General features: G+C 44.3%; 1 protein-coding gene across 1 annotated transcript; it reads right to left on the bottom strand.

Moving 5' to 3' along the window:
• Positions 1–1,320: 1,320 nt before the first annotated feature.
• On the bottom strand, positions 1,321–14,751 carry LOC119018819 (aggrecan core protein-like). The gene is made up of 19 exons (XM_037096811.1): positions 14,663–14,751; positions 14,480–14,571; positions 13,704–13,995; positions 13,345–13,519; positions 12,687–12,814; positions 12,302–12,595; positions 11,722–12,024; positions 11,435–11,609; positions 11,217–11,344; positions 10,525–10,818; positions 10,338–10,436; positions 8,588–10,246; positions 7,986–8,063; positions 6,977–7,090; positions 5,526–5,684; positions 5,352–5,434; positions 4,057–4,201; positions 3,577–3,759; positions 1,321–3,479 (listed from the first exon to the last, which is right to left on the bottom strand). Exons 1-19 carry the CDS (start codon positions 14,748–14,750, stop codon positions 3,433–3,435), a joined length of 4,536 nt encoding a protein of 1,511 aa, XP_036952706.1. The 5' UTR covers position 14,751; the 3' UTR covers positions 1,321–3,432.
• Between the last annotated feature and the right edge of the window lie 220 nt (positions 14,752–14,971).

Below are 14,971 nucleotides of genomic sequence, written 5' to 3'. Positions count from 1 at the left end.
ACTTATCTATTTACATTTTGTATATAGAAGGCACCTACATTATTATTTATTTAATATAATTTCAAAGTTAAAGGAGAACTCTCTGAGAAGGAACTGTTTTGTAAACAGGAAACAAAACACAATTTAAAAATGATCTAAACAGTTTCTGACTTTTTGATCATGCTTTTTTCTTCTTTATTGTAGTCGATTGTCAGTGTCAGACTGTAGTTTTGTATATTCGTATATTACATGTGCTGGTCACTTGTCCTGCCCGGATCATGTTGGTGGGTCAGTTTTCAACCACACCTGAGTAGTTGCTAACTGTTTGTTTGGCAGACTTACCTGTCCTCCTGTAATTCAAATCCTGGTAAATTAGAAATGTTTGAACTCTGCTTTCTTGGCCAGTTATTGTTTACATTTTGGCAAATATAAAATATAAAAATTTATATAAAAGTATGCAGATATTCTACTAATGAACTCATGGATTTGTAGACAGTTATTTCTGGATTACTTTGATGTAGTGTCGTTTTCAGTTTATTCTTTATTCTGTTCAGATTCTTAAAACCCAACACCTTCCTATATACATTCTCTTAAATGACACAATGTTCTTATTTTGTTAACTTGTTTTCCTGAAATGTTTTTTTTTAGCTTTAAGCTTCATGTTGATCTCAAACAGCAAAATAAACTGTGGTGACACAAACTGAGTGTTTCTAATTGGATGTAATCTGAAGTGCTCATATTTGCTTACAGCAGGACGTACTTAGCAGGTTGTTTTAGGTTACAAACATTTTCTGTTTTCTACTAATTAAAAAGTGCAAAATATGCTGAGAGAGTCGATTCATACGGATGCCCGGGGCAGCCAGGTGAACCGGTGTGTGTGTGTGTGTGTGTGTGTGTGTGTGTGTGTGTGTGTGTGTGTGTGTAGGGTGGGGTACAGAGGATCCTTGAAGGACCCTATTCAGTCACAAGGTAATGCTGACGCCATGTTTCACCCACCCTGCTGGGCAAATACAAATTTACCGTAATTTTATTATTCCAGTGAGTCAGTGCAGTTTTCTGTTTACCTCGGCTGCTGCCGCAGAAACACTGAGCTCACTGAGAGGCAGACGGAAGGTGAAAGACGCGGTTGTTGTCCGTACCTGGAATATCTGGGCGGTGACCCTCCTGGAATGATGGAGGGCCGACTGATCTCTGCACTCTGGTGATTATATAAGTTTCACACTTGCAAACTCTTAATGTAGCAGCACTGCGTGAACACAGAAACCTGAATCTATTACAGACGGCAACAAACACATTTTTAGCATCGATTTCATGGCAATGAAGGAACATGTCACCCAGTGCAACAGTGAGGCTCACTGATGTGTTTTAATAGTTTCTGGAGAACAATGGCGCTCTATGACACAGAGGAAGAAGACACATCAGGCTGTGATACACAGACAGAAGATTGATTTGTTGATGGTTTTGGTCTTTTCGTGTGATTCGTTGACAAAAAGATACATAGAGAACATTGACAGATGAATCCTTAGAGAATAAAACAGCTACAGCGGACACATGAACAGCTTTAAAGGTAAATCTCAGTCTTTGGTTTATCATGCAGCAGGTGACAGTATGTGTGAAGGAGGCGCAGCCTCCAAATACAGCAACAAAGACACAAAACAAGTGCACAAATGAGAGCAGTCAAAGTGTGAATATAAAACAAAACCACAGCAGGCACTGCACACTGTCATGTTAACAGGGAGGTTATTTCCTCTGAGGTTACAAACATGAAATAAAACAGGTTCATTATCCCGACACTCGCTCCACAGAGACACTGTGCACTGCACGGCCTCGTGGAAGCTGATGACAACTAAAACACACAGAAAACAAAAGACTGAACGGGCCAACATGACAAACTGTGGAGTAACATCTGCTGCAGGTTCGATATAAAACATGGAGCTGGTAAAAGTTTCTTCAGCGTGGGTGTGAAGCTGCTGTGGTCTCAGTGCCGAATCTCTCTTATACAACGATCACCGGCTCAGTCCAGCAGAGACTCTGTCACCGTGTGAAATCAATAAATAAAAGGTCGCGTGTTCACATTGACCCAAAATCTCTGCTCAAAAACTACGAGACACTGAAGCTGATTTCACAGTGAGTTGGACTGTTGTTGCTTTTTCTCATAACTCAGTTGTGATCAGCACGTCACCAACCAAATCTGAGGTGAATCTGAACGGGAGCCCAGCAAAATAATCATGAGCTGAACAGATTCGTCTGATTCATAGACTAAAACATTTCCCATTTCCTCTTGAACCTTTCCTTTTGAGAGTTTGCTGCAGGTTTATTTTCCTAAATCTCTCTTGTTTTTTTTTGGATGTTTCACGTCACCGCAACAGATCAAATTCAACTGTCTGACCAGTGCAGTTATACAGGTAGTCCTCAGGTGCTTTTAGTTCTGTCTATGGTTGTGAATAATTTATATCCAGATATCTGGATGCTTATATAATTCTGCACATATACAATAAAAACAGCCTGTAGAGAGCCACAATGTTAGTTAACTATTTTTCCTGGAGTTTGTACTGCATCTCCTCGAATGGGTCGTTTGTGACCCTGAGGAAGTTTTGTTTCGTGATGTATTACAGGAAGGAACGGCTTCATCTGAAGGAGGAAAAATGAAACTATCAACTCAACTTACTGAGTACAGAAACCAGCAGGGAACCTTGATGACTGACTTGAAAAACACCAAGGAGTCTCCCTCCAGCTGTGTTTTTCTTCTGACAGATGTGACATGAAGTTGTGTCTCCAGGGTTCATAGAAATATGACTTTTTGGTACCTGGTACATAAATCAGAGTTACAGCAGCGTTCCAACATCCACTAACAGATCTACGGCCGCAACTAATCGATTAATCAGTTAATTAAAACTATGAAAAATGCTCACCACAATTCTCCGAGAGCCCAAAGTGACGTCTTCAAATCGCTTCTATTGTCCAACAAACAGTCCAAAACCCAAAGACATTTCAATAACTGTCATAAATGATGAAAAAAAATGATACATGGAAAATGGACGGAAAGAATTTATCTGTCTATCAAAATATTTGGCGGCTCATTTTCTTTCGTTTGACTAATCGATGAGTTGACTAATCGTTGCAGCTTTCAACAGACCGACAGCAGACTGCAGTGAACCAGACAGACGCTGCTTTCTATTCATGTAAAACTTGGGAGTCTCCTGGCGATTATTTCTCAAAACAAATTTATATCACAACACACACAATAAAAATAAACTCAGTACAATAAAATAATATATATATAATTCAAATATATTATGAGGGTCGGGGGATAGAACAGACAAACACCACATGACCGTGTTGTAGCACCCTGCCAACAATTTAAACCTTCAGATCATCTTCACTGAAATGGAAAATGGATTTCTGTTTGCTTCAAATGTTCTTTTGAAATAATAAATTCTACTTTTTTCCTTTCTAGTGATGCTCGCTGCTCCTCCGCTGTATTCTTCTTCTGGCTTTCACTGCGGCGACACAGAAACAAGAGTGAGTTATGAATAAAGAATGAGACAAACTTTACTAAACATGAAGACGAAGATGATTAAATGGCCGTTCACTCACCGTCTGTACATTCCACCTGAGGTTTCTCCCACTGACCGTCTGCTCTGCAGCGAACCACCGGCGGGTGGCGCTGTGTGAACCCGGGGTCGCACTGATAGCGGATGATGGAGTTGACAGGGTACTCCGCCCTCCTGGTACCAAACATGTGGGCATTCTCCACCTCGGGCGGAGCTCCACAGGACACTGGGAACAAGAACCAGAGGCCACAGGGCTTCATATCAAACCACGTGTGCACTGACATGTGTTGGGTATTTAAGTCAGCAGCCGTCGGCATCACCCAGCGTCGGATGTTAGTGAACTAACCAGCGCTGTGATGACACAGTCACGCGTGATAAGAAGCTTTCTGGCCTCTTTTACGTCACATGAATTCATACTTTCATCCTAAACGCTCTGATAAACCCATCGCACGCTCCCTCCTCAGCACCAGACAGCAGACAGACAGTGAGCAGAGGTAAAATGTTCTGGTCTGAAGTAACACACCTGGCCCTTTCTTGCAGGTGAACGGCAGGTGGTAGTTGCAGGGCACGTCGTTCCACTGGCCGTTCTCGTGCCAGATCATCACCACACAGTCTTCTCCAGAGTTGAAGTAGTTGTCTGGCTGGTTCGGCCTCCAGTTCTCATATTGCTGAGGAAGAAGACAAAGTAGAAACGTACCTTATTAAAAACGGTCGCTCGTTACTTCTGACTCAACACTGTGCAGCATGTTGCCTTCAATCTCATCATTATATCACTCATTCTGGACATACAGGGCATCATCACGGTACCTGAAGATAAATGTTACACACAGCACTGTTTTCCATCCGAACACCAGGTGATGAAGTCAGTGTTTGGATGCACGTTTGCCTTTGAATGAACCCGGCTGTGTTGCAGCGGTGCAGCTGAGCTCGTGTTCACACAGATCAGATGCTGCAGAGCTATTTTGGTGTTTATTTTTTTATTTTTCTGGCACAACATTCACCTGCTCAGTCAGCCTCTTATCGCAGGTGCAGCAGTTATTTTCTGTGCTTTCGTTTGCAGAGACAAACACACACACACACACACACACACACACACACACACACACACACACACACACACACACACACACACACACACACACACCTCTCCAAAACCACAGGAAAGCTTTTCATGCACGTTGAACAAAGATTGTTTATCTGGTACAAAGTTAAAAACTATCATGATGTGTTGTGTCTCAGCACCTGTGAGATATCTCTTATAAATAAAGATTAATAACTGACGTTTGAAGTCACAGTTGTGGTGATTTTGTGCCACTTTGTCGTCTTTTTGGTAGTTTTGTGTTTCATTTCAGTTGTTTTGTGTCTTTTTCTAGTTGTTTTTACTTTTTCTAGTTGTTTTTACTTTTTCTAGTTGTTTTTACTGTCTTTATAGTTGTGTTGCATCTCTTTGTGGTCATTAGGTGCCTCTTTATAGTTGTTTTTGTCTCTTCATAAAAGTTTTGAATGTCTGTTTTTGCATTTCTTTATCATAGTTTTATATGCCTTATTAATTGCTTCTTTTTTGGTCTTTTTCCAGCTCTCTGTGGTTGTTCTGAGTCTCTTTAGTTTTCTATAGCTTTTTGTTGTCATTTTGTGCACCTGTAGTCATGTGTTGCCTTCTTTGTACTCATCTCGTTGGAGCTGTTTTCAGTATCTCTGTGGTAGTTTTATATCACTTTGCATCATGTTGGGTTCATTTTGCATCTCTGTGTAATTACACCGTGTGCAACCTGTCCCACTGTGGTTTTGTTTTAAGGGGTCTGTGATGTCCTGACTCACCAGCGGGGTTCCATCTGTCCAGCGGAAGTCGTCCTCTACTGTTTTGTCGTTCAGCCCGATCCACTGGTAGTCCTGTGCGTTTGCTGTGTGAAACAAATGTGTTGAATATGTATTTTTTTTCATCCGCTCTCTTGTCTCCATCTCTGTGGACACAAACACACATTATGCACTCACAGTTGACAAAGTGTTGCTCCTCCGGCGTGATGATGCTGACCAGGTGGGCGTTCAGGTCCCGGCAGCGCTGCTCTGCGTCCAGCCACATCTCTCTGTCAGAGAAGTGTAGGTAGCAGTTCCCCTGAAACTTAGTCCAACCGTCCTCACACTGCTGCTCATCTGCAGCCGCAACACCAAACAGTCAGCGTTCATTCAATGCATCTAGTCCTCAATGCACTTTCACCTACATTTACAGAATTATTCAACACTTCACAACTCGTGAATTTAATCCTCTTCCTCATCAACAGCGACACATGGGTTGGAAACCTGAAGCACAGCATTTGATGATGAGAAGTTGTTCTTATCATTCTTAATGCGATCAGTGTGGTATCAGTGTTTGAGCAGCTGATACAGTGCTTGATATGTTCACAACCCATGTAGTGTTTCAGTTCATATTCGCATTCAGTCAGCGAGGAGCATATTTTCCTACTGAACTACCCTCAGTCGCTCTGGCGTCCAGTACAGATCTGACAATGGACAGTGTTTCTATGTGACGCACAAGACAAACCTCCCGATCCAGAATGGAAAATTATACATAATGCTTCACTTCAGCAGGGAGAACTCTGCCCAACAGTAATGTAATTGTGAATTATTATGTTTTTCCTTTTGCTGTTACATTCAAAGGCTTCATTCATTCCCTTGCTCCCCGTTAATAACTTTATTTAAAGGGTCAGTTCACCCAAATTACACAAAAACATACTTTCATATTCCCACAGAAAGCTTTGGCTTTATTTGTCCTGTAAGATATCAATCTGCCTAAGATTTCTTAGATGGTTGGGTTGTGAAAACGTCTGGCGAGACTTTTCATGAGGAGTCAGCACTCACCACCATTCAACACCCTAAGATTTCTGCTGTTACACCCCATAGAAATGATCCCCATCCGACCAAACCTGGGATGGTATTATCACATGCAACTACCATAGGAAACAAGCTGGAATTTGTCAAAGGTAAAGGGGAACATGTGATACAAAAGACTTTCCATGAACAGAGACAGGTGTTGTAATTTTATCGATTCCATTCATCTGCTAATTTGAAAACAGAAGAAGGAGACATTAAATAACACGATCTCTATGATTCGCCTTGAAAAGCAGATTCAGTCTCGATCTAAAATCATCAAATTGTCCACTCCAAGGTTTGACAGAGTCGGTTGCATGTGTGATTGAGGCGAACTGACCCTTTAGTTACTTGACTTTTCATAGAGAAACACGGTCCCATTACAAACCCGGGACATCACAGCTACGTGTTGTACATCTTCAACCTCTGGACCACCGGGACTCCTCATGACTTTGTATTTTCACAGAGCCACAGCGAGTAATGATGCTACTGGCTGGTGGAGTTTAGCATCTCTCTCTCTCTCCAGTTGTTTTTGAGAGGCTGTTGTTAGTAGTTATTAGCTGAAGCTGATCTCATACCGATCTCACAGCGTTCCCCTCCGTAGCTGGGTAGGCATAAGCATTTGTAAGAGTCTGCGCTCTCCACACAGGTGGCTCCATTGGCACAAGGGTTGGAATGGCACACATCTACCTCTGCAAAAAAGGGGGCGGGTGACACTACTGTTTCAGCGTGGGGTGGGGATGGGAGGGTTGCCTAGCAAGGTAAGCTGTGATAGGAGGACTATCACACAAGGTAGTGAACAATACTGTCATTGCTGCAACCTACGATTCATATTAGACTTACTGCAGGCTGAATCACTGATGCTCATATGATGTTGATGCTGATATATACTGATATGTTTGCCAAATCTGTGTTTGATTCTGACAACTAGTAATTGTAAAATCTGCAGTAAGCCTAAATTTGAATCTTGTGTCGGTTGCAGCAGAAGATTAGTATTCAGCAGGTATATGATCCCAGAAAGCTTGTATGTTTCCCAGAGTTCAGCATGCTTACAGCAGAGCGGAGGCAGCGTATTGGCACAGCAAACCAAAAACAACACACAGGCTGAAGACGGCTGTGATAACACGTGTGACACAGAGGCTGGAAACCTCAGAGCAGAGCTGAGACACACCGAACAAGCACGGTAACATTCAGTCTGCGACACAAACACAGAGACCCGTAGCCAGACACAGACACAATGAACATAAAGAAGTCAAAGAGACACAAAACATGGCAAAAATTATGATGCAAAACACACCAGGACAGAACAGCAGGGAGAGATAAAAGATCTGGTAAGTCTAGTGATACTGATTTGTAAACAGTACATCTAATCACAATGAGTTAAATATGTACATACTGAGAAGCTGATTAATAAACAGAATGCAGACCAACAATATACAACATGCAAATTCAACAACAACAAAGACATTCAGAGAAAGAATACTGGAAGTCTGTTAGACCAAAATAGCATCAACAATACTGAGTTCAGATGTAAAATAGAGGGTATAATAATATTCATAATGTCACTGATGCTGTTTGAGGACTTACCATGACAGAGAGCAACCCCGTCCTCTACTGTGCATGACGCCTCACCACAGGGGTTTGGTTCACATGGGTTAAAAACACCTAGAAAAGAGACTTTGTCTGTTTTTATTTCCTTTAAAAACTCTTTTTACCTGCTCCAGGATAGTTTTAACATCAACTATTTCCCCTCTTTATGCAGCTGTCGAGGGGAGTTGTTGTGTCACCAATTCCAAATCTTCCAAACAAGGAGTCGTTACAGAGGTATATGACCAGTAATGTGAAGTACCCAATATACTGAGCAATTTATAGTAGATGATTGATTAATGATTATTTTGCTGATTAATGTCTGACAATCGTGAAAACAGTCCAAGGGCAAAATATTTAAAATTGTTTGTTTTGTTCAACAGTCTGAGCTGGAAGATTTAGAGTTTACTGTCACAGAAAAGCAAATAACAAGTTACTTTAGGGATTCTTGCTTCATCTAATTGATGAATCAATGTAGGATTACACCTCTATAGCAGTTATCTCCTACGCAGGGATCATAATCCCAGATTTGAACAAACACTGCTTTACATTCGTCCACACACACTCTATCCTAAAGTCTCAGAAACAAAAGGTTGACTTACCCTCCACTGAATCCGTTTCTGCAGCTGTACCAGTCGCCTGCATGGAGGCAGGTGTAGCTGCTGTGGGAGGAGCAGCCAGTCCTGCGGGGGCAGGCGCAGATCCGTAGGTTTCATCGATGTCACCAGAGGTATGTGACAGTTCAGTTCCCCTCAGGGCCTCCTCTGGTCCTGCAGTGCTCTCAGTCAGTGCCCACTCGTTGGACGAAGATGGCAGCATCACCAGTGGTAGATCTCCAGAGGAAACTCCTGAAGAAGTACCACTGACTGTGAACAAGCGGTTGTCTCCGCTGCCAGAGAAGAAGCCACCGCTGCCGCTTCCTTCTCCACTGTATTCAACTGATCCCTGTCCAAGCTCCATAGACGGTGTAGTGTCTCCGGATATCTCTGTCATAAAATCCCCAGTCAAGAAAGTAACACTGCCTTCTTCTCCACTCGTTGAGGACTCAGATTCAGACATTCCTGATCCAGATCCGGAGTGGAAAATCAAGCCTCCATATCCAGACAAATGTCCGCCACTTCCCTGTCCAGAGCTGTAAAGTAAATACCCAGAGGCCTCCTGCTCTCCGGAGGAAGGCCCTGTAAGTTCGGTGAACCCTGACCCCAGAAAGGACACACCTGAGAAGAACTCAGTGCCACTTCCAGATCCTGAACCACTGAGGTCAACACTGAGAACCCCAGATCCTGAAATGTCTCCAGAGCCACTGAGGTCACCACTGAGAACCCCAGATCCTGAAATGTCTCCAGAGCCACTGAGGTCACCACTGAGAACCCCAGATCCTGAAATGTCTCCAGAGCCACTGAACGCCAGTTGGCCTCCACCAAGCTCATACTCCTTGTTGGTAGTACGGATGGAAACATCGATCAGTTCACCATCTATCAGTAAGATCTGAGCGTCTCCACTTCCTGAAAGTTCCCCTGACTGTCCACTTGCACTGCCAGAGTAGGATCCTGATGGGAAACCGCTGAACCCAGAGGAGTCCTGGCTGTTAATGAAACCGGAAGACATGCCAGAAAACTGTCCACTTCCCCCAGAGCCACTTCCCATGGAGGTGAAGCCAGATCCACTGCCAGATCCAGACAGGTCCCCACTTCCACTGAGTTCTCCAGAACCTTCTCCAGATGAGGGGAAGATAAGGATCTCTGTGCTTCCCTCTCCAGCTTCTTGGAGTTCTCCTGAAACTGATCCATCTCCAGAGTCAATGCTGTCGATGCCCGAAAAAACAACGGTGATGCCGGATCCTTCTCCACTGAGAGTCGATCCGGAAGCATCTGTGCTGCTGAAACCTGATGCTCCACTAGGCAGCTCAGCACTTGCACTGCCGGCGAGGTCTCCAGAACCAGACAAGTCTCCAGAACCAGAAAGGCCTCCAGAGGTTATCTGGTCCCCAGAAGCAGACAAGTCTCCAGAACCAGAAAGGCCTCCAGAGGTTATCTGGTCCCCAGAGCCAGACAGGTCTCCTGAGACTACCCTGTCCCCAGAGCCAGACAGGTCTCCAGAACCAGAGAAGTCTCCAGAAATAACCCCATCTCCAGAATCAGTCAGGTCGCCAGATGAGTCTCCAGAGTTATCCCCAGAGGCAGACCCTGACCCGAAGTCTGCTGAGCCTGAACCAGATCCCAAACTCTCCACAGAGATGGGAGGAACAACAGAAGGAACAGCTAGAAACGACAACAGAAAAAAGTGTGGGACAAGGGAAATAAAAAGGGACATTTGTACAAGTGATCTGTTCAGAATTTAAAAATATCTTACCAGGCCTCAACAGATCAGTGATGGATGATATGTTAAGCAGGGCCTCCTGGATCTCTGTGATGTTCAGTCCAGTTTCATTTGCAATAAGCAGAAGGTCCGCTGTAAGAATGAAACAATAATCAATGGTAAAGAAAACAGAAAATAAAGAATTAGCCCATTAGTTAACAGTCAAGCATCAAGCACTCACCTCTGAAACAGTATGCATCAAATTTGGCGTCAGGTTCATGGAAGCCTGTCTGGTTGGGGTTAGTGTACACAGTGTGCACTCCTAATTTTCCAGCTCCACACTCAGCGCGAGGCCTGTTGATGGGATACCTGACGCTACGATCTACCAGCCAGCCCGCACGGCACTTGTCGAAGCCCATTTTCCAGGCGGCGTAGAGCTCTCCGGTGGAGGCCAGGACGGCGTTCTGCTCTTGACAGCTGGAAGCAGCTTCATCATAGGTGAAACCCTCAGCAGAGCGCACATGGAAAACTTCCCCTGTGGAGCAGAGAGGAGGAGATATCACCTCGGAGATAAAATAACTTCAAACAGGCAGAACAGACAACTGTTCAGCAACAAATACTGATTGCACAGTGTATAGCTGTAGAAAAATGTCCTCATCTGTGTATAGATTGGTCCACTGTAAGCCTTGTTTTTACTAGGCTATTTGTTCTACCACTGGCCTGGATTCTCTTGGAAAAACAAAGTTTGGATTGTAGTGTGTCTGCCATTGTGCAACCAAAACAGCAAGAGGCTTTGTTTTCTCTGGTTGCTATTCCTACGTAACGGTTGAAGAACTGGAATAACTGGAAACTCTGCTGTGGAGAATATGGGTTGATGCTGTTCAGTTGGTTCCATCTGGACTTTCATGTTAAAGCTAAACAGTGTTTTCTCACCTTTGAGCCCATTGATGTAGCAGTACACATCATATCTCTCATCTGCTGGCCTCAAACCATAGGACCGAACACCAGGTTGATCCCCAAGATCTCCAGCACATTTATCTCGAGAGAAAACAATGGGATACCTAAAAAAAACCAAAGAGCAAAACCTGATGATGTATTGTTTGGGGACAGGAACGAACTCCACTTGATCTGAAAATGCATTCCAGATTTACCTGACGCTCTGGTCCAGTAACCATCCTGCATCACACTGGTGATATCCAGCCTCGTATGCTGCCTGCAGCTGCTCTGGTGTGGCGATGGAGGCTCCGGCACTCTGGCAGGCTCGCTGCGCCTCAACGAAGGTGAAAGCATAGCGACCTGAGTCTGAGCGATAATGGAAGACCACACCTGCACAGAAAAAAACAAGGGGAGTTCTTGTGTAGTGGAGTAATGTTTCCGTCATTAGGAACATTAGTTTGAGGACTTTATCGTATCATGCATCGGGAGTTCTTTCACTGACCAGTTGGAGGCATCACAAAGTCTTTGCTGGGCTCTCGGCCTACGTCGGGCCGGGCGGTGGCTGGCTCTATCAGGTCGGTGATAAACTCAGTGACGTTTGGCGGCTGAGGCAGCGGCAGCTCAGTCGGGCGCTCCGTATAGGTGAAGTCCACAACAGTAGGCTGCTGAGTCTCCACCTCCCCAACCGCCTCGCTCTCTGTGGTCGTCCTCCTGAAGAACACCTCTGGGCTCTGTGTCACTGTGGTAACACTCAGAACACCACTGCCCTCTTCTGTGAAGCCTGAACCCTCCTCATCAGGCGACTCTGGAGATGATTGAGGAGAGAGATCAGTTAGATAATGCTAAAACTTTTCTAACAAGTCTTCAGTCATATAAAACACACGATTTCACAACACTTTAACCTGAACAAACTGGATTTTTTGTGGCACTGGGGCCGTGCGAAAAACACAACATTAAAATATTTCCACCTCATAACACTGACACAGCAAACATGTTCGCAAACAGTCACGGAAATCCAGTTGAAGGATAGAAAATTTAGCATTCATTTAAAGTTGTGGAAATATGCTGAAACGACGGACTACCTGTGTAGCAGAAGGCATCGTAGCGGGATTCAGGGAGTGGGTATCCCGTCTGGTTGGTGTGGAGGTAAACAGTCCTCACCCCCAGCAGACCTCCTCCACATTGTGGCCGGCGAATGTTAATGGGGTAGCGGACGCTCCTGTCACCCAGCCAGCCGGCGTTACACACATCCATCCCGCCCTGCCAGGCCAGGTAGAGCTGACCAGTAGTGGCCAAGCGAGCTCCCTGATTAGCGCATGAAGCCGCGGCCTCAGAGAAAGTGAACTTTTCTGCTGAAGCAGTGTAGAGAACTCTGCCTGTATCAGAGAAGAGAGGTTCAGTTAAGTTCGAGTGAAAACAATAAAAGAATGAGAGATAAATCCCGCAGTAATCCTGCTTGACGATTACCCGTCATCTTCTCAGTGAAGCAGTAGACGTCATAAGTCTCATTGAGGTCTCTCACTCCGTATGTCCGGACCCCAGGAAGCTCCTCTTTGTCCCCATAGCAGTTCACACGAGGATCATGGATCGGGTACCTTCGGTTCAATGAAAATTAACTTTGGTGACTTCAACATGAAATGCTGTACATCTTCAATATCCAAGTAACATTTTTGTTCATGGAACATTTGCAGTACCGCAACCTTAAAACTACCAAATCTTTCTTTCTCACACATCCCTGTTTGTTTGTTTGTTTGTTTCTCCTCTGGCTTGAAGTTTTTCAATGATGTGATGCTGGCATTTAATTCAAAGTTTTAAAATGGTCTCTTCTTACAATGACGCAAATGTGCGAGGCAATTTTGCAATGTGGATGTTAATCTAAAGCAGGTCTTGAGGCTTTGAAATCTGATATCTGAAGTAACCAGAGTGTTGACACTGGAGCACAGGCAGGGGCTCGCTGGTTAGCATGCTACACAAAACAAGGGCGTCATGATCTTAAAACTGAGAAGTCTGAGGTCTTCTTCCAGTGAACAGCCCTGACTATGGGTGTGCCATGTTGCTCCCCCCTCTGTGGTAAACAGGGGTATGAGAAAGTTGTTGCCATGTTGCTGTCGTGTGACAAACTGACCTGACCGTCTGGTCAGAGAGCCAGCCGGCGTCACACTGGTGAAATCCGTCATCGAAGGCCGCTTGAAGCTGTTCGGGTGAAGCCATGACGGCGCTGTTCTGGGCGCATGCCGCAGTCGCCTTTTCAAAAGTCAAAGTGTAGCGACCCATGATGGCTCGGTAGTGAAACACGATACCTAGAGAGATAAACAAGTATTGAAATTAGTCGTTTTAACACAAAACTAGACCAGACTTGGAGGAGATGTGTGCACCTGGCAAGAATTGGGCAGAACGGTGTGGAATATTAGAAATAATAAATATGTTTTCCTGAATATCCAGATCACTGTTACCTCACTGACATTATGTGACACTGATGTGTACCTTGAACCTGCACGTGGACGATGTCGTGGTTGTCCTCGATGCCTTGCTGAACCTCACAGCGGTAAACTCCTGAGTCGGTGGACCTCAGCTCAGAGATCTTGATGCTAGCGTCTGTGGGAGTCACGGGGTAGCCAACCAGATGAACCCTGTCCAGGTAGCTCTCGCTGATACGCACCTGTCCTTCCAGGGCTACGAGGACGGTTGTGACTTTATCTTTGGTGACGAGGCTCCATTTGATACGATGAGACAGGGGGGTGATGGTGGGAGCTCCTGGGTCTGGGACGGTGTGGTCCTACATGAGAAACAAAAACACCATTCACTTCCAATTTGTTTCCTGAGTTAATTACATAAAACCTCTAACATAAACACATCGAGCGGACAGACAGAGAATGTTATTATCATCTGGAGTTGTATTTTTGACCACTTATCATATTCAAAGTCCAATTTTTTTTTTCATGTGGCTCTTTAGCTGCTGGACTTTCTTCACCAGCTACAAATCAAATACACAAAATGCAATTTATGCCTCATGGGATCTCTCAGTCAAATAGAGGAGACTTCAGTATGATAAAAAAAAACATCATTGTTGATTAAAATGTTCACGTAATGGGTTATCTTTTAAGGTTGATTGTGTTCGCTGGCTTCCTTCCTCCCTCGTTGACGTATCATCTGATGTGAAGTTGTAGCGCCAAGCAACACAGTGAGGTGCACAGCAGATAGCACTAATATCTTGTTTTCAAGACAAACTGACTTTTAATTAAAAGCTGATAATGACCCACCTCAAAGTAACACGGTAAAACCAGCGACCCTCCCAGTAGAGGACGCTGAGGCCCCTCCAGAGGAATGCTCACACTCAGCACGTCATCCGGGTCTGTAGAAGAGATCATCAGTTTGTCTTCTCACTGAGCTCCACTTCATCATGACATTATTAGGTCCACGTATATGTAAATATGCATTGTTACCCATGAAGGAGTGCTCCTCATAAATGTAGTCAAATGACGCAGAGATGACATGTAGACACAAAGACAGCAACACGATCCACCTTATCATATTTTACCTGAAATATAGCAAAAACAATATGATTGTTATTGATTATTATGAATCAAACTTCAGGTAAAATCATCACACAAAACATTAAAGGTGTAATTTGTGAGAAATTTCCAGAGCTCGTCAGTCGCAGCGTGTCTGCTAACTGCTGTTTGTTGTAGCGACTAGCTGACATTAGCAAGTAGCTCAGTTAGCCGTGGAGCTAAGTGGCCAGGAGCTGACGG

Source organism: Acanthopagrus latus, chromosome 4, assembly GCF_904848185.1.
Source record: "Acanthopagrus latus isolate v.2019 chromosome 4, fAcaLat1.1, whole genome shotgun sequence".
Classification (NCBI taxonomy): domain Eukaryota; kingdom Metazoa; phylum Chordata; class Actinopteri; order Spariformes; family Sparidae; genus Acanthopagrus; species Acanthopagrus latus.
This window is presented reverse-complemented; position numbering and strand designations above follow the sequence as displayed.